Source organism: Pleurodeles waltl, chromosome 3_1, assembly GCF_031143425.1.
Source record: "Pleurodeles waltl isolate 20211129_DDA chromosome 3_1, aPleWal1.hap1.20221129, whole genome shotgun sequence".
Classification (NCBI taxonomy): Eukaryota; Metazoa; Chordata; class Amphibia; order Caudata; family Salamandridae; genus Pleurodeles; species Pleurodeles waltl.
The window spans coordinates 1,760,384,780-1,760,398,952 of NC_090440.1; the positions used below are offsets into that span (position 1 = coordinate 1,760,384,780).

Below are 14,173 nucleotides of genomic sequence, written 5' to 3' on the forward strand. Positions count from 1 at the left end.
GCACATTTGTCCGCTGGTGAGCGATGGGACTCTCTAATTGACTCCAGAGCTGGGTTTTCTCTGCTTAATGGGATTTAAATGCAGTGTCTCGCATCACAAAGACCAGACAGGGTCATTTTATTTGGTTCCAGGAAAGAGGTTCTGATACATCTTTGCATTTTGTGCGGGGCTATATATATATATATATATATATATATATATATATATATATAATCTACATCTCCTGCCTCCCACTGGAAGCATAAACACAACATAACATTTGTATTTGTAACCACATGTACACCATGGATCCTTGGCACTGTACAATTGATATTTATTATTACTCCACTCATCAGTACTCATAGATATTACACAGTGGCAGTCACCACCACTTTTTACAGTACGAGAAAGGTCAGAGAATTTTTTGTTTTCCTTATAACTGAATGTGGTCAAAACTATCCAAAAAAAGTTCATCAACATTGGCTCCTACATGGAACATTTCATGTTGATCCATCCAACGGAGACCCCGCCCCCCCCACAAAAAGGGGGAGGAGTAAATCCCAAAACAATGATTTTGCTGTTAATTCTTATAGGAAACGTTGCACTCTGACACCGAAAATTGGCTCAAGGGAAAGTGCACCACATTTGACAGGAAGCTAGAACTTTACTCAAAAATCATGTTTTTATGATATATATATATATATATATATATATATATATATATATATATATATATATATATATATATATATATATATATATTACCTACTGGCAGTCACCAGGGCTGAGAAAAACGGGGGGGGTCAAAAAACATGTGTTTCCAATGTTAATTCCTACAGGAGTTTGGAACACGACCACAGCCTGAGCCACTTAACGGAATTACACCGAATTTAGCAGAACACTAGCTTTCGGTGCACAGATTGAGATTTTAGTTATTTGGTGTAAATCCGTTCAGTATTGTTTCAGATATTAAAGGGAAAATACATTTGTATATCTGAGGTTGCAAAGTGGTTGTGATGATGTGGCGGCAATTGCGAATGAGCACAACACCAGAAATGCTGTGATTGGCTGTAAACTGAGCAGAAAGTTGCAGCCACCATTTTATGCTATGGCATATGGTCCCCTAGGGCTGAAAATAAAACTAAGTGGCATAATGGGTCAGGGTGGAGCCAAGGGCCAAGGGCTGTGATATAGGAGTCTTTGTAGGTCATTATGACCTTACAGTATTTTTCTTACGCCGTTCGATATTCTGGAATACGTCGTGACATTCAGCGCACCCAACCAGAGTAACGTTGCAAGAAATTCACAAATATTGGCGACAATGAAACTCAGTGAATCATACACCCACTTTCAGACATCCTCAGACACTCATGCACCCACTCATAGACACACTCCGAAGCTCATGTATCCATCCACAGACTCACTCAGTGGGTTACGGGGGTTGGCCGCAGGGACTCCCCATCATGCACGGCCTTTGGCCATGAGTGGCACAAGGTTGAGTGGTTTTAGTGGGTTGACCACATGGCCTGCCCACTGGCGATGATTAGATTAACGTATAGTAATGACAAATTACTTTACGTTAAAAAAACACATAGAAATTCACTGAACAAACCAAAGGTTACAGGTATGTTATAGTTAGGAAATAGAATTTTAAAAACACAGAAATTCACTTAAAAAGCCAAAGGTTACAGGGACGATTTAGTTAGGCTCACATTTTAAACTTGTAAAACCATAGAAATTCACCTGTTAGCGTTATCCCAAGTAACTATAACTCATGCCCTAAGGTAACTATAACTTGCACCTTTGCCATGCACCGCTCCCCACAAATTATGACACTCATGACATCTTTGATAACATCATTGATAATATCAATGTAATATTTGCCGTCTTGGACAAAAAAACTGTGCATGGTCGGAGCGTGAGTTATAATTACCTTAATGCTCTCAATTTTACCTTATGGAGCACCTTCCATCACCTCTATGGGAAAATTATGAGAAAACCGTGTTCTCTCAAACATGATTTATGAAATTCCAGCAGGGTGAAATCACCTTACAGCACACCACAATTCCTAAAATGAGTATGTGTTAGATCTGACAGCTTTAGGGTGGTCATCCCCCAACTTTTTGCCTGCCTCCCTCCACTTTTTTGTCACTGTTTTTGCTGGTTTTAGGACTCTGCACACTTTACCACTGCTATCCAGTGCTAAAGTGCATAAGCTCTCCCCCTTAAACATCGTAACATTGGTTCATTCCCAATTGGCCTATTTGATTTACTTATAAGTCACTAGTAAAGTGCACTACATGTGCCCAGGACCTGTAAATTGGATGCTACAAGTGGGTCTGCAGCACTGGCTGTGCCACCCACATAAGTAGTCATTTAACCATGTCTCAGCCCTGCCATTGCAAGGCCTGTGTGTGCAGTTTCACTGCCACTTCAACTTGACATTTAAAAGTACTTGCCAAGCCTTAAACTCCCCCTTTTCTGCATATTAAGTCACCCCTAAGGTAGGCCCTAAGTAACCCATAAGGCAGGGTGCTATGTAGGTAAAAGGCAGGACATGTACATGTGTTTTATATGTCCTGGTAGTGAAAAGCTCCTAAATTAGTTTTCCACTACTGGGAGGCCTGCTCCTTTCATAGGATAGCATTAGGGATACCCTCATATACTGTTTGAGTGGAAGATTCAGATCAGAAAGGGGTAATCAGGTCATATTTAGTATGGCCAGAATGGTAATAGAGAATCCTGCTTATTGGTGAGGTTGGATTTTATATTACTATTTTAGAATTGCCACTTATAGAAAGTGAGCATTTCTCTTCACTTAAATTCCCTCTGCGCCTTATAGCCTGTCTCCAATCAACGTCTGGTCTAGGCTGGTTGACAGCTTCCTTCTGCATTTTACACAGACAACCACAAACACAGGATACTCAGTCACATCTGCACTCATCTGCATACTGAATGGGTCTTCCTGGGCTGGAAGGGTGGAGGGCCTGACACTCACATTTCAAAGGCTAGTGGCTTGCCCTCACACAATGGACTGCTAAACCCCCTATTGGGACCCTGGCAGACAGACCTGTACAGAAAGGGGACCTTCTGCACTTCAAAACCACTCTTTGAAGTCTCTCCCAATTCAAAGGCATTTTGGGGTATGTACACTGGGTCTCTGACCCCACCAAATCAGACACTTATGGACCTGACCCTGCAACTTGTCAAGAGGAACTGCCAGGCTGACTAAAGGACTTGTCTGGAATGCTTTGCTGAGAAGGACTGCTGCCCTGCTGTTGCCTTGCTGCCCTCTGACTTTGCTGAGAAGTGCTCTCCAAGGGCTTGGATTGAGCTTGCCTCCTGTTTTCTGAAGTCTCAAGCCAAAAAGACTTCATCTCTTCAACTCCTTGTGCGCTGGAAATCGACGCACAGCCTGCCGGAAATGATGCAAAGCCAAACTGGAACAACGCAGTGCAACTTCCCAAGTGAGGAATCAACGCAGTGCCTGCTTTGCGGCTAGAAATTCGACGCACAGCCCTACCGGATCAATGCTCAACTGAAGAGGAACGACACAGCCCTACACACCGAGTGAAGAATAGATGCCACACCTGCTGTGCGACAGAAAGTTCAACGCATTGCCATACCAGATCGATGCAATGCCTATGACTTCATCCTGCGCACGCAGGATTTCCATGCATCGTCCCTGGATGTCAAAAAGATCCCTCTATCTCAATGAGGAACCAAGACTGCGCGCCGGAAATTGACGCAAAGCCCCTTGCAACCTGGAAAGAAATGACGCATAGTCTGTGCCATGTCGAACAATCCGACACCCCCCCTATTTTTCCACGCATCTCCTCCCCTGCGGTCTCAGTGCGTGCTATTTTTTACGCAAGACAGGTACTTTGTGTAAACAAGAGACAACTGTTGATTTCTAACATTTAAGACTCTTTTTAATCCTGCAAAAGTGATCTCACTTGTGCTTATTGAATCTTTATTGTTTTGACCTTATTGTAACCAGGTAAATATCATATATTTTTCTAAACCTGTGTGGTATTTTTTGTGGTGTTTTCACTGTGTTACTGTATGATTTATTGCACAAATACTTTACACGTTGCCTTCCAAGTGCCTGACTGCCCAGTGCCAAGCTACCAGAGGGTGGGCAAAGAATAATCTGGAGTGTGTGTGACTTACCCTGACTAGGATTGTGGTCCCTATTTGGACAAGGGTGTATACCTCTGCCAACTAGAGACCCCATTTCTAACAGTATGGTACCATCAACAAATTATTTCTATTGTAATTAAAATTTGTTATCACCCTTTATACGTTCCCCTTTTTGTGACCTGCAAAACCTGCCTTCCACTACAATCCATTTCATTGGAGTGCTATCATGTATATTGGTCCCAAGATGGCTGCCATCACTTTCTGGCTGAAGTGCTGACAGCCAATCCGATCTCACCACGAGATCTGTGCTTAGGCTCCGCCCAGATATACAAATTTGGTTTTCCTTTAATAGCTTGAAAACTACTGAATGGATTTACATGAAATAAGAAAACACATGCTCTGCGCACCAGTTGCTAGCTTTCTGCCAAATTTGGTGGAATTCTGTCCAGGGGTTCGGGCTGTAGTCTTGTTCAAAACTCCTGTGGGAATTAACATCGGAAACACACCTTTTTTAGCCCTCTTTTCCTCAGCCCCCGCTTGACACATAACCCCAAAACTTTCCATGTGCAACAAGAATCACATGCACAGATTTTTTTTTTTTAAATGTGTGAAGTCTTGTCAAATGATGCCAAAGATATAGGCAAATCAAAAAATGCTTTTCCTATGGAAACATGGTCCTAACTGTAACTACCTACTGGCGACAGCCTGTAGGTGAGATATATATATATATATAATAGTAGGTAGTTACAGTTAGGACCTAGTTTCAAAACTAGTATGCCACTCACTTCTACTGCTGTCTTGAAAGTTTCGGGGTGATTCCTCAAGTGGGGGCTAAGAAAAAGAGGGTCCCAAAACACGTTTTCCCCTTGAAGTTTCAAACACGACTGCAGCCAGAACTGCTGGATGGAACAACACCAAATTGAGCAGAAAGCTAGCTCTTGGTCCAGAAAGAGCCATTTTTTCTGATTTGGTGTAAATCCATTCAGTAATGTTAGAGGAATTAAAGAAAAAAAAAATTATATATCTAAGGGTGCATATCCTCCTTGGATCTGACAGATCTCATCCTGATATCTGATTTTCAAACAGAAACTGGTGGCAGTCATTTGGGACTGGGACTGGGACTTGGACGAGTTCCAAAAATCAGTTCTTAAAAAAGAGAATGGGGCAGGGAAGGAATACCCCAACCCTCTAGGCTTGGTGGTGGGGTGCCCAGGGATCCCTGCCAGGGCCAAAAAGCATATTTTAAAAAGTTTTCCTTCAAAAATTGTGGAGGATCCAGAGAAAATTTACAAAAAAAAAAAAAAAAACAGCTTGGTCTCCTGTGCTTGTTTAAAGTTGAGCCCCGGGTGGGCCAGGTCCCAGGGGCAAACATTAATATATGTTTCGAGGAGAGGGGGGCACATGGCCCCCCTGCCTATGTCTTGTCTTGGCCCCAGGAACTGCCTTCTCCCTTGAGCAGGCCAAAGAGGCATTTTATTGGAGAAGGGTCTTCTCTCCTAAGACCCTTAAGTCCCAAGGACCACCACCTCCCTTGGGCTTGGCTTAGAAATATGAGAGGGGCCATACAGGCCCCCCTCCTTTGCCTAATAGGGCCCCAGGGGCCACCACCTGCTGGGCCATATTCAGCACTGGGGACGACTTCTTCCCTGGGCTGGCCCTCAAAAAAAAAAAAAAGGATGATGGCCACTCTCCTGGAGCCATTAATGGTCCTGGGAACTGCTATCCCTCCCCCCCCCCCCCACCCCAAGGCTGGCTCCCTATGTCCCGATGTGCCCACTCTCGGAAATAGTACTTTGCTATTGCTTGGCAGGAGCTATTACAGCTTCCACCAAGCGAAAGCAAACAGTTCCCAGTGGGTGGGAGCTAGAAAACTGCTCCCGCTTGCTGGAAGCAGACTTCATCTGTTTTCAGGAAAACAGAAGAAACAATTTGTCACAAACAGGAACTGCATTTCTTGATGCTCCCTGCATGCAGTAGCAATGAGACAGTGGGGGAATTGAGCTTCCCCGTGCGGTCAACAACAGTGCACACTGAGTGCCCTGAGTAGGGCCGGGGCACCCAGGAGGAAGTACCTAGGACCCAGGGGATGGGGTCCCCGGGGCCAATATTGTAATTGTATTTACATAGTGCTTACTACCCCTGACGAGGTGTTGAAGTGCTTTTCGGCGAGTAGCACGTTACTCTGGAACCCAAGAGGAATTAGTGGTGGATTAGTATCAGGAAATATGAGTACAGTATTAGTATGAGTTAATTTGAGCGGAGGATATGTGAGTTTGTTAGTTGGATTGACTAGCATAATGGAGGGATGAAGGAGAGAAGAATCCAGAAGTGTTAATTGGGAGTTTATTTTAATAGGTTGAGGCTTGGAAGGAGTAAAGGAGAGATGGAGGAGGGAAGAGTCTGTGGAAAGGGCTTAGGGAGATCATAGAAGCAGAAGGAGTTTTGGGTGAGTCAAAGGTGAGATAAGTGAGGGAGAATTTAGTAGGGTTGTTTGGGAGATCGTAGAAGAAAACTGAGGTGTGGGTGAGCCAGGAGCGGTAGAGGAGGGAAGAGCTTAGGCAGGGTTATTTTGGAGATCAAAGTAGTCGAATGGGTTGGGATGAATCAGAGTGGGGATGGAGGATAGATTGATGGAGACCTAGGGTGATGGGGAGACAGAGTAAAGCTTATGAAAGAGTAAATTGTAATTTTGTATTTGTTTTTTAATGTATTTATTTAATTGTATTTCTTTTTATTTATTTTTTCTCTAGTACAGTAGGACTAGAGTAATGGATATGTAAATACATAGTAAGTAATTATATGTGCAAGGAATTTAATAATGGTATGATAATATGAGAAGTAAAGTTGTGTTGTATAAGCACATGGTTTAAAGATTTTTAATATTTGATCTTAATTTGTACTTTTCTAACATTCATGTATATTTCCTCAATTTTTCAATAGTGAAATATTTGCTGTTAATAGTTAGGATAACATTTGCTCATTGTGCTATACAAAAGAAAGCAGGGATTCATAAGCATCTACTAAAACAATGTATTTAGGGGGCTATGCAATGATCTATGAACATGGTAAGCATAGAATAGTATAAACAAATAGATATCTAGATCTACACACTCACATATACAAACATGCACATACACGCATATGCACATATATTTATTTCTCTGTGAGTAAATATACATTTGTTAAATGTAAGGTGCTATGGGGTGTGTTGATTTGTGGTGGTTTATGTTGGAAAGTTACCAAATGGTGGTCTGACAATGTGATTGGAGTGATGCTTTGAACAGAAACTAGTTCAGGGTTTGCAAAAATGACATGTAGGTTGTGTCCAGCGATGTGTGAAGGTTTGTGTACAATCTGATTTAGGTTCAATGTGACTAGGCCAGTGGTGATAGCTTTTGGATGGGGCATATTGGGTTTGTCAAACCAAATGTTTATGTCCCCAAGAATGTGTTTGAGTATAATGTTAGAAGGTTTGAGACTGTGTCTAGAAAACTGTCTGGGAATGTTCAATTATTAGGTGGAGATCTGTAAAGGAGTAGAAAGCTACAGGAGGAATTTGCTGTAGGATTGCATCTGGCGAGGAGGGCCTCACAACCTTGTTTGGAAATGTTTGTTTTTCTGAAATTTTTTGCTTGTTTGAATATATTAGCTAGTCCACCTCCTCTTTTGCCTATATGGTTTTGTGTGATGGTTTGATAGCCTGGAGGAATGGCTTCATGCAATACTGGGGCCATGTCATCTCCCAACCATGATTCCATTATGAATAGTAAGTCAGGTTGTGTGTCAGTGAGCAAGTTGTAGATCATGTGATGCGCTGGTTCTGAGGGTGATGCCTCGAGCAGTAAAGGTGATGCACCTGTTCTGCATGAGAAGTGCCACAGAGGAGATTCATCAGTTCTGCTTGATCTACAGATAGGCTGGCAGAGCACCTTCAGGCCCACTTCAAAGGGTCTAGGACTGGGGTGACACCACTTGGGAGGGCAGGACTCACAGATGACAGTCCTGTTGCTGGGTTCAAGGTGGTTGGAAGCCTGTTATGTCCCTGAGGCTTCTGATCAGAAGGCCAGCCTAGTAATCTTGGAGTCGCTCTTGGGTCCTGGTTTCAGAGAATGCAGGTCCAGTCCTCCTCACTCAGGCAAGAGGGCAGCCTGGCAGCACAGCAGTCCAGCAGTCCTTAAGAGCAGCAGTCCAGCAGAGTGTCGGTCCGTTCAGCAGCGCAACAGTCCTTCTTTCTGACAGAGTCTACAGGTGCAGATGTGTACTGAAGAGTTGGGTCTAAGGGTCCAATTTTTATATCTGTTTGTAGATATGTTTACTTAAAGTACTAGATAAGAAGGTGGCACAAGCAGTGCTACAAGCCCACTAGGAGTATTTCATTTACAGGTGCTGGGCATCTGTAGTACCACTTTATCAAGGATTTTCAACTCACTTAACTAGGCCAGTTGGGTGTAAGACAATTCTACTATGTTTTATGGAGAGAGCACATAACTTTAGGGCTGGTTAGCAATGGTAATGTGTACAAAGTCCAAAAGTCAGCAAAATTAAGAAAAACAGGAGAGTTGAAGGCAAAAAGCTATGGAAAAACCACGCTAAGGATGCCAGGTCTAACCGCACCATATTTCTGAAGACATCTTTCTGTAATTCATGGAATCACCGGTTGAGACTTCGTGGTTTCAGGAACGGACCATTCTTACTTTGAAAATCCCATTCAACTCTAGATGGCCTGATCAATTTGGATACACACTGTGCTTCTTCAAATGAGTGGAATGTTTGTGAAGAAGGATTTTAAAGAAAGACTGTTTTGTAGAATCTGCCTTCACCGCACTTGTCTGCAACTTTTCCTTGCTTTATACCAGTTTTAGAAGAATAGGAGCATATTTCGAGGTCCCATAGCTCCTCCTTTTACTTATTGTTACCCTCTTTGAATAACAAAATTGGTTTTGTAACATTGATTTTCTGCATGTTTTGTGAGCCCTCCTGACTTGCACATTTCTTAAGTCAATATAATTGTATTTTCTCCTCTTTACTCAAAAGTATGAATGATGTTCCTTATCTGTGAAGTAAAATGGGTTTACGTCATGAAAATCACATCTGTTTACCAGCTCAGCAGCATGTTTTTACAGAATGTGGATCACTCGGTACAAGATTGTTTGATTTTTTTTTTTTTTTTTCCAGAATTTACGTAGCTTGCTTTATCGGCTTCCCTGGTATCAATGAAGTACATAAAGCAAGGATACTTGGAGTGGGGCCACTAGAGGGAGGAGGGATGTAGGCAAGCGTTCCATTTCCTATTCCATGCATGCTGCATTGTCGGGGATGGATTTAAGGAGGCGTGAGGTAGTACTGATAAGTCGGTACATATGGTAAAGGTGTGGTCAGAATAAGAAAGGTCAGGGGCTTGCACTGTGGCATGGAAGGGGGTAAGATGTTATTTGGGAAGGATTGGATGTCGTTCTTCTTTCAGCTCTCGATAGTTAATTTCCTGTAGAATTTAAATATTAATTGTGACCAAATGATGTTAAATACTGTAAATAAATGTGATATTAATTTTGTACAGGTTGGTTGGGGGAAACCACGATTTGCGCAAATTGTTACAACCGAGTTAATTGATCTGCTTGTTTTCACTAGAATTCAAGTGTCATTTACTAAGACCCTGTGTGGTTTTCAGTCAGCCTTCAGTAAATGCTACTGATGACCAAGCACTTAGCCTGATCGCCCATCAAGTCAGGCTAAAGTAATCTTGCATGACGTGTACCACAATGATCCAAAGGACTGCTCAGTCACCACTTGATATTGTAGTGAGGACAGCACACCACTTCTGGAAGTGTGTTGGAAGCATATTTACACAAGCCACATATTTATATATGTAGCAGGTGTTTGGCAATCTTCTATAATCTATAGAAATGCCAGGCTCTCATTACCCCTACTACAGTCTCTGTGGGGGTGATAAGCCAATAAAAGGTAAAGTGACATGAGTTTGCATGAGGAGTTTAAAGGGGTCATTTTGAGTTTTGCGGAGCAGGTGCACTGCCATAAATTGTTGGTGCGCACATCCTCCCTAACTTGCTTGCCCCCCGCCCCATTTAGAAGTGTGGGAACTGTTGGGTTTCTACCTGCAGAGCCTAAGTCATTTTACTGGTGGAAACTGACCTGGCAGCCCATTTACCATTGGACCTTTCCAGGTTGCAGAATGGTCACCACACCGTATGGAGAGTGGACGTTTGTCAGTGTTTTTTTCCTCTTGGGAGCTCCATGCACAGCATGGTGATTCAGTGATGGAAATTGTTCAAATGTCCCTTACAAACAGGGGGAAGAATCCTTGCACATCAGATATATTTGTGTTTTGCACAACCCCTGCTTTGGAGGGTTGTTTCTGGAAAGTAGTGGAGAATTCTGAACAGGCTGCGCCAACATGGTAACCAATCTGTCTTTCAACAGTAATGCACTTTCATTAGAGAGATCCCCACAGCCATAAATCGAAAGCATAATGGTGCTCCTGTGGCACTTTAGAGCTAGCGATCCCTACCCCAGGAGATGACTAGGTGAAGGAAAAGCTTCATTTTATTTGCTTGTCACTTTTTTTATTTTTGGTACATATACAGCAAAGCATATCCATGGCAAATCATATTTCTGGTACCCCCAGTATATGTTTAGAACGTATTGTATTGACATCTTAAAATATAGTGTTGGGCTGTCAAACCTGTCAATGTGTGAATGTTTATTAGATTGATCAAGGGCAGCAGTTATTGGGAACTGGAAAAATGACTGTTCTATGAAAGTACCATTGAAACATCACCTATTGATTCAGTAGCATTTCATTCCATAAAGCGTGCTCACGTGTGGTCTGCTTGACTGACCCTTGTCTTCCTCCATCTCCCACAGGCGCGTCCTTCTGGTGCCTTTTGGACATTGTCCCGATAAAGAACGAGAAGGGAGAAGTAGTTCTGTTCTTGGCTTCCCACAAGGATATATCGGCCACCAAGAACAAGCAGTCTCCGGAAAGCACCAAGCCCACAGGTAAGAGGATGAACAGAGGTGAAGGCGCTTTACTTTCTGCCATAAAATTTCAAAGATATGGGGAGTAGAAGATATGAAATGGTCACTGTAATGTGTGTACTCTTTAATACATCTGTGAGTTGTAGAGTGCCATGTGTAGGCATAGGGTGCTATGGTGCAACTATCAGCGGGAGTGGAGCTTCTGCAGATCAGTTGGTTCTACAACAGAAGGTCTTGCACACTGGAATTTGCAGTACGAAAATAAATATTCGACCTAATCATATATGTACTAAGTCCCATGCAGCATTTTATCAAAGAACCTCGACCGAAGATTCAAGGCGCCAGCAGAAACAGTGGGTTGTAAAAGACTTCGTTTTGAACAAATGTTTCTCAAATTTATCACCACTCTCCCATAAATCAAAGCACCGCAGAACCAAGCACTTTCTAATTATTGTTCATTTACAATGTACTTAGCACTAGCTAAGCAGGTATCACTGTCCGGTATTTAGAATGGATACACGATCATATTTACATATAATTTGCATGGCTTTGGTCGGTACTTTCCACGTTGGTTTTGTGTGTTTGAGATGTGCCTGCGTTATTTTGCCAGGAGTACTGTGTATAACAGACGCGACCATTAAGCAAAGGTGACCTTTATGACTTTTCCTAAATTCCTGAAGGAAATGATAATTAAATTCCCTGTGCTTTGGCAGAACAGCGTTCCACAGGAGGAGGGCAACAACTTTTGTGGACCAGCTTTGAGCACTCTGCGCCTTTCGGAATTATAATTAGCATCACAGTGGTGCCACAATTAAGGAACGTTTTACAAAGTGTGATTCATTAACTTGTTAAATATTTTGTAATTTTATATGGTTTTGTGGATGAGTAAGGCGCCTGCTTTCTAATGATGTTCAACATAAGATGACGGCCAGTGTAGGTGTGCTCAGCTCCTGGCATCCCAAGTCAGAAATCATACTGGCAGTTGGAGGTCAAATTCTCTGAAGCTCATTAAGAGTAGGTTGTAGTACTCGAGACGTAAGAAAATGGGGGATTTTAAGGGCAGTGTGGATGGAGCCATTCACATACTCCTCAGTCTAAAGTTACTAAATTAAGAACTTCAGGGTTTCCTGGTGTACACAATGGACTCGATTTTCGGTTGTCTTGAGTATTGGCAGAAGTTGGAGAAGAGGACAGCGGTCCTTGATAGATTGGCTTTGGATAAATTAACAAATACCATGTGTCTGTGTCATTCTGCTGGAGCTAGTTTGAAAGTATACATTTTTAGATCACTTTTAGGAAGTGGGTTACTTGTTGCACATCCATTGTCTCCTAGTCACCTAGTTACTTGGGAGAGATGAGTGCTGCTTGCTTACAGGGTCCGGCTAGGCCATAAAATCCACCCCTGACAACATGAGTGGGGTGTGCAAAGTCTTCAAGATTATGGGGTACAAGGCAGAGTCCTAGTGAACCTCGTATGTAAGTGGAGGCTCCTTAGGAATCAGAGAGGATCCTGATTCTCGCCCACCATCTGCCTTGAAGTCACTATTGTAAATAAGTCAGTACTTCTTCTACCACTCCCAACTGACTGCATGTTGTAGGTTCTGAAACTGGATGGTGCAGACACTGGATTTAACTGTGACTAACAGGTCAAGGGGGGAACTGTTTCTAGTCCACGGAGTCAGACATCCTTTGCATTGCATCAAGGTCACATATGAAGCCAGGTTTAGTGCTCTGGGCTTGGGTCTGCCTGAGTGGCAGTCGCCAAGAAAGGCGCTGAAATAGATGATTGATGGTTTTCTTTAAGATTTTAGGTAGGAATGGTAACTGAAGATTTGAAATCAATGAAAATACAGTATACCATCTGAGTGGAACAAGACCAGCGGGAGAGCGGCAGTGGTGTAACAACAGCCCTCATGGTGCTGGGGGGGCAGAACGCCAGGGGACCTCCTCCCGCACTCTGCACGGGCAGCAGGCCCTTTGCCTAAGATCTCCTCACTGGGTCCAGAGCATGGAAGGGCCCCCTCTATGTATTTTTCAGGGGGGCCATAAAGCTTCATTACACCACTGGAGAGCGGTTCACACAAGTGTCTCCTTTTGCCGTGGTAGCGGCAGGCTAGCAGGCAGGCACGCCTGGTGCTCAGGAGTCCTTTTGTGAGGTGGTCCCGGACACCAGAGCAATAGATGTCTCAGCGTTTCTGAAGGGCTATAAAGACTGGAGCAGATACAAAGACATCACATTAACTTGTTTTTATGTATTGTTTCATACAATAGATAGGCAGTGTCTATGCACTGTAAATAACAGGTGGTACGGCTGCTCAGTTTAATGACGCTCATTTTACTAACCTCAGAAGGATGGAAGGCTGAGCCAGCTGTGCTGGGGTTCGGACTCGTGCCTTTCAGGTAACTGTATGTCTAAGCTGGCAATGAAGCCACCATCCATGCCTGTGCCTAAGCTCTACGGGGTTTCAAAAAGCTAATATGTGAAATCTCCGTGTCTCGAAACACCGGTTGTTCTCTGATCAGACTGTAGTCGTACTGGACATGGAGGGATAGGTTGGGTTCACCAGGTGCAAACGCAAGCACAGCAGCTCACAAGCCCCGCCGAGCTTCGACATTTCAAGCGTCGATGAGGGTCCCATGAGCGGTAGAATAAAAACATCTTATAATCAATAAGTCAGAAAGATAGGCAGACAAGCACAAAAGCCGGCCCCGCTGACTGCTGAGCGAGGAGATGGAAACGCGCCTCGCTAAAATGTCGGGTTGTTGGTATTTGTAATTTTATTTACAGAGCAAGTTGGACTCCTGGGCACGTCCTGCGGGAGGAACTGAGAGAACAAGCCTTGGATTTTTCTTTTCCTAAAAGTGTTTACTTAACTGAAATTCTTTGCTCTTTTAGTGCATTTGTGGAATGGCCAATCAGCCGCCCTATTCCTTCGTATAAATTCGTTTTTTGGTATTGTTGTGCCTCCACGTGTTGTGTGGGCTGTTGTTTGTGAAGGGTCGATTTATATACATTTGTTTTTTCATGCCGTCGCACTATCAACTAGTGATGCCC

General features: G+C 43.2%; 1 protein-coding gene across 1 annotated transcript in view; it reads left to right on the forward strand.

Annotated features, from left to right (window-relative positions):
- LOC138285590 (potassium voltage-gated channel subfamily H member 8-like) overlaps window positions 1-14,173 on the forward strand; it is a 1,338,351-nt gene that overhangs the window by 601,340 nt on the left and 722,838 nt on the right. Inside the window, exon 3 of the mRNA XM_069225730.1 lies at window positions 11,005-11,139. Within this exon, the coding sequence (XP_069081831.1) occupies window positions 11,005-11,139 (135 nt within the window). The remainder of the gene's footprint in view (window positions 1-11,004; window positions 11,140-14,173) is intronic.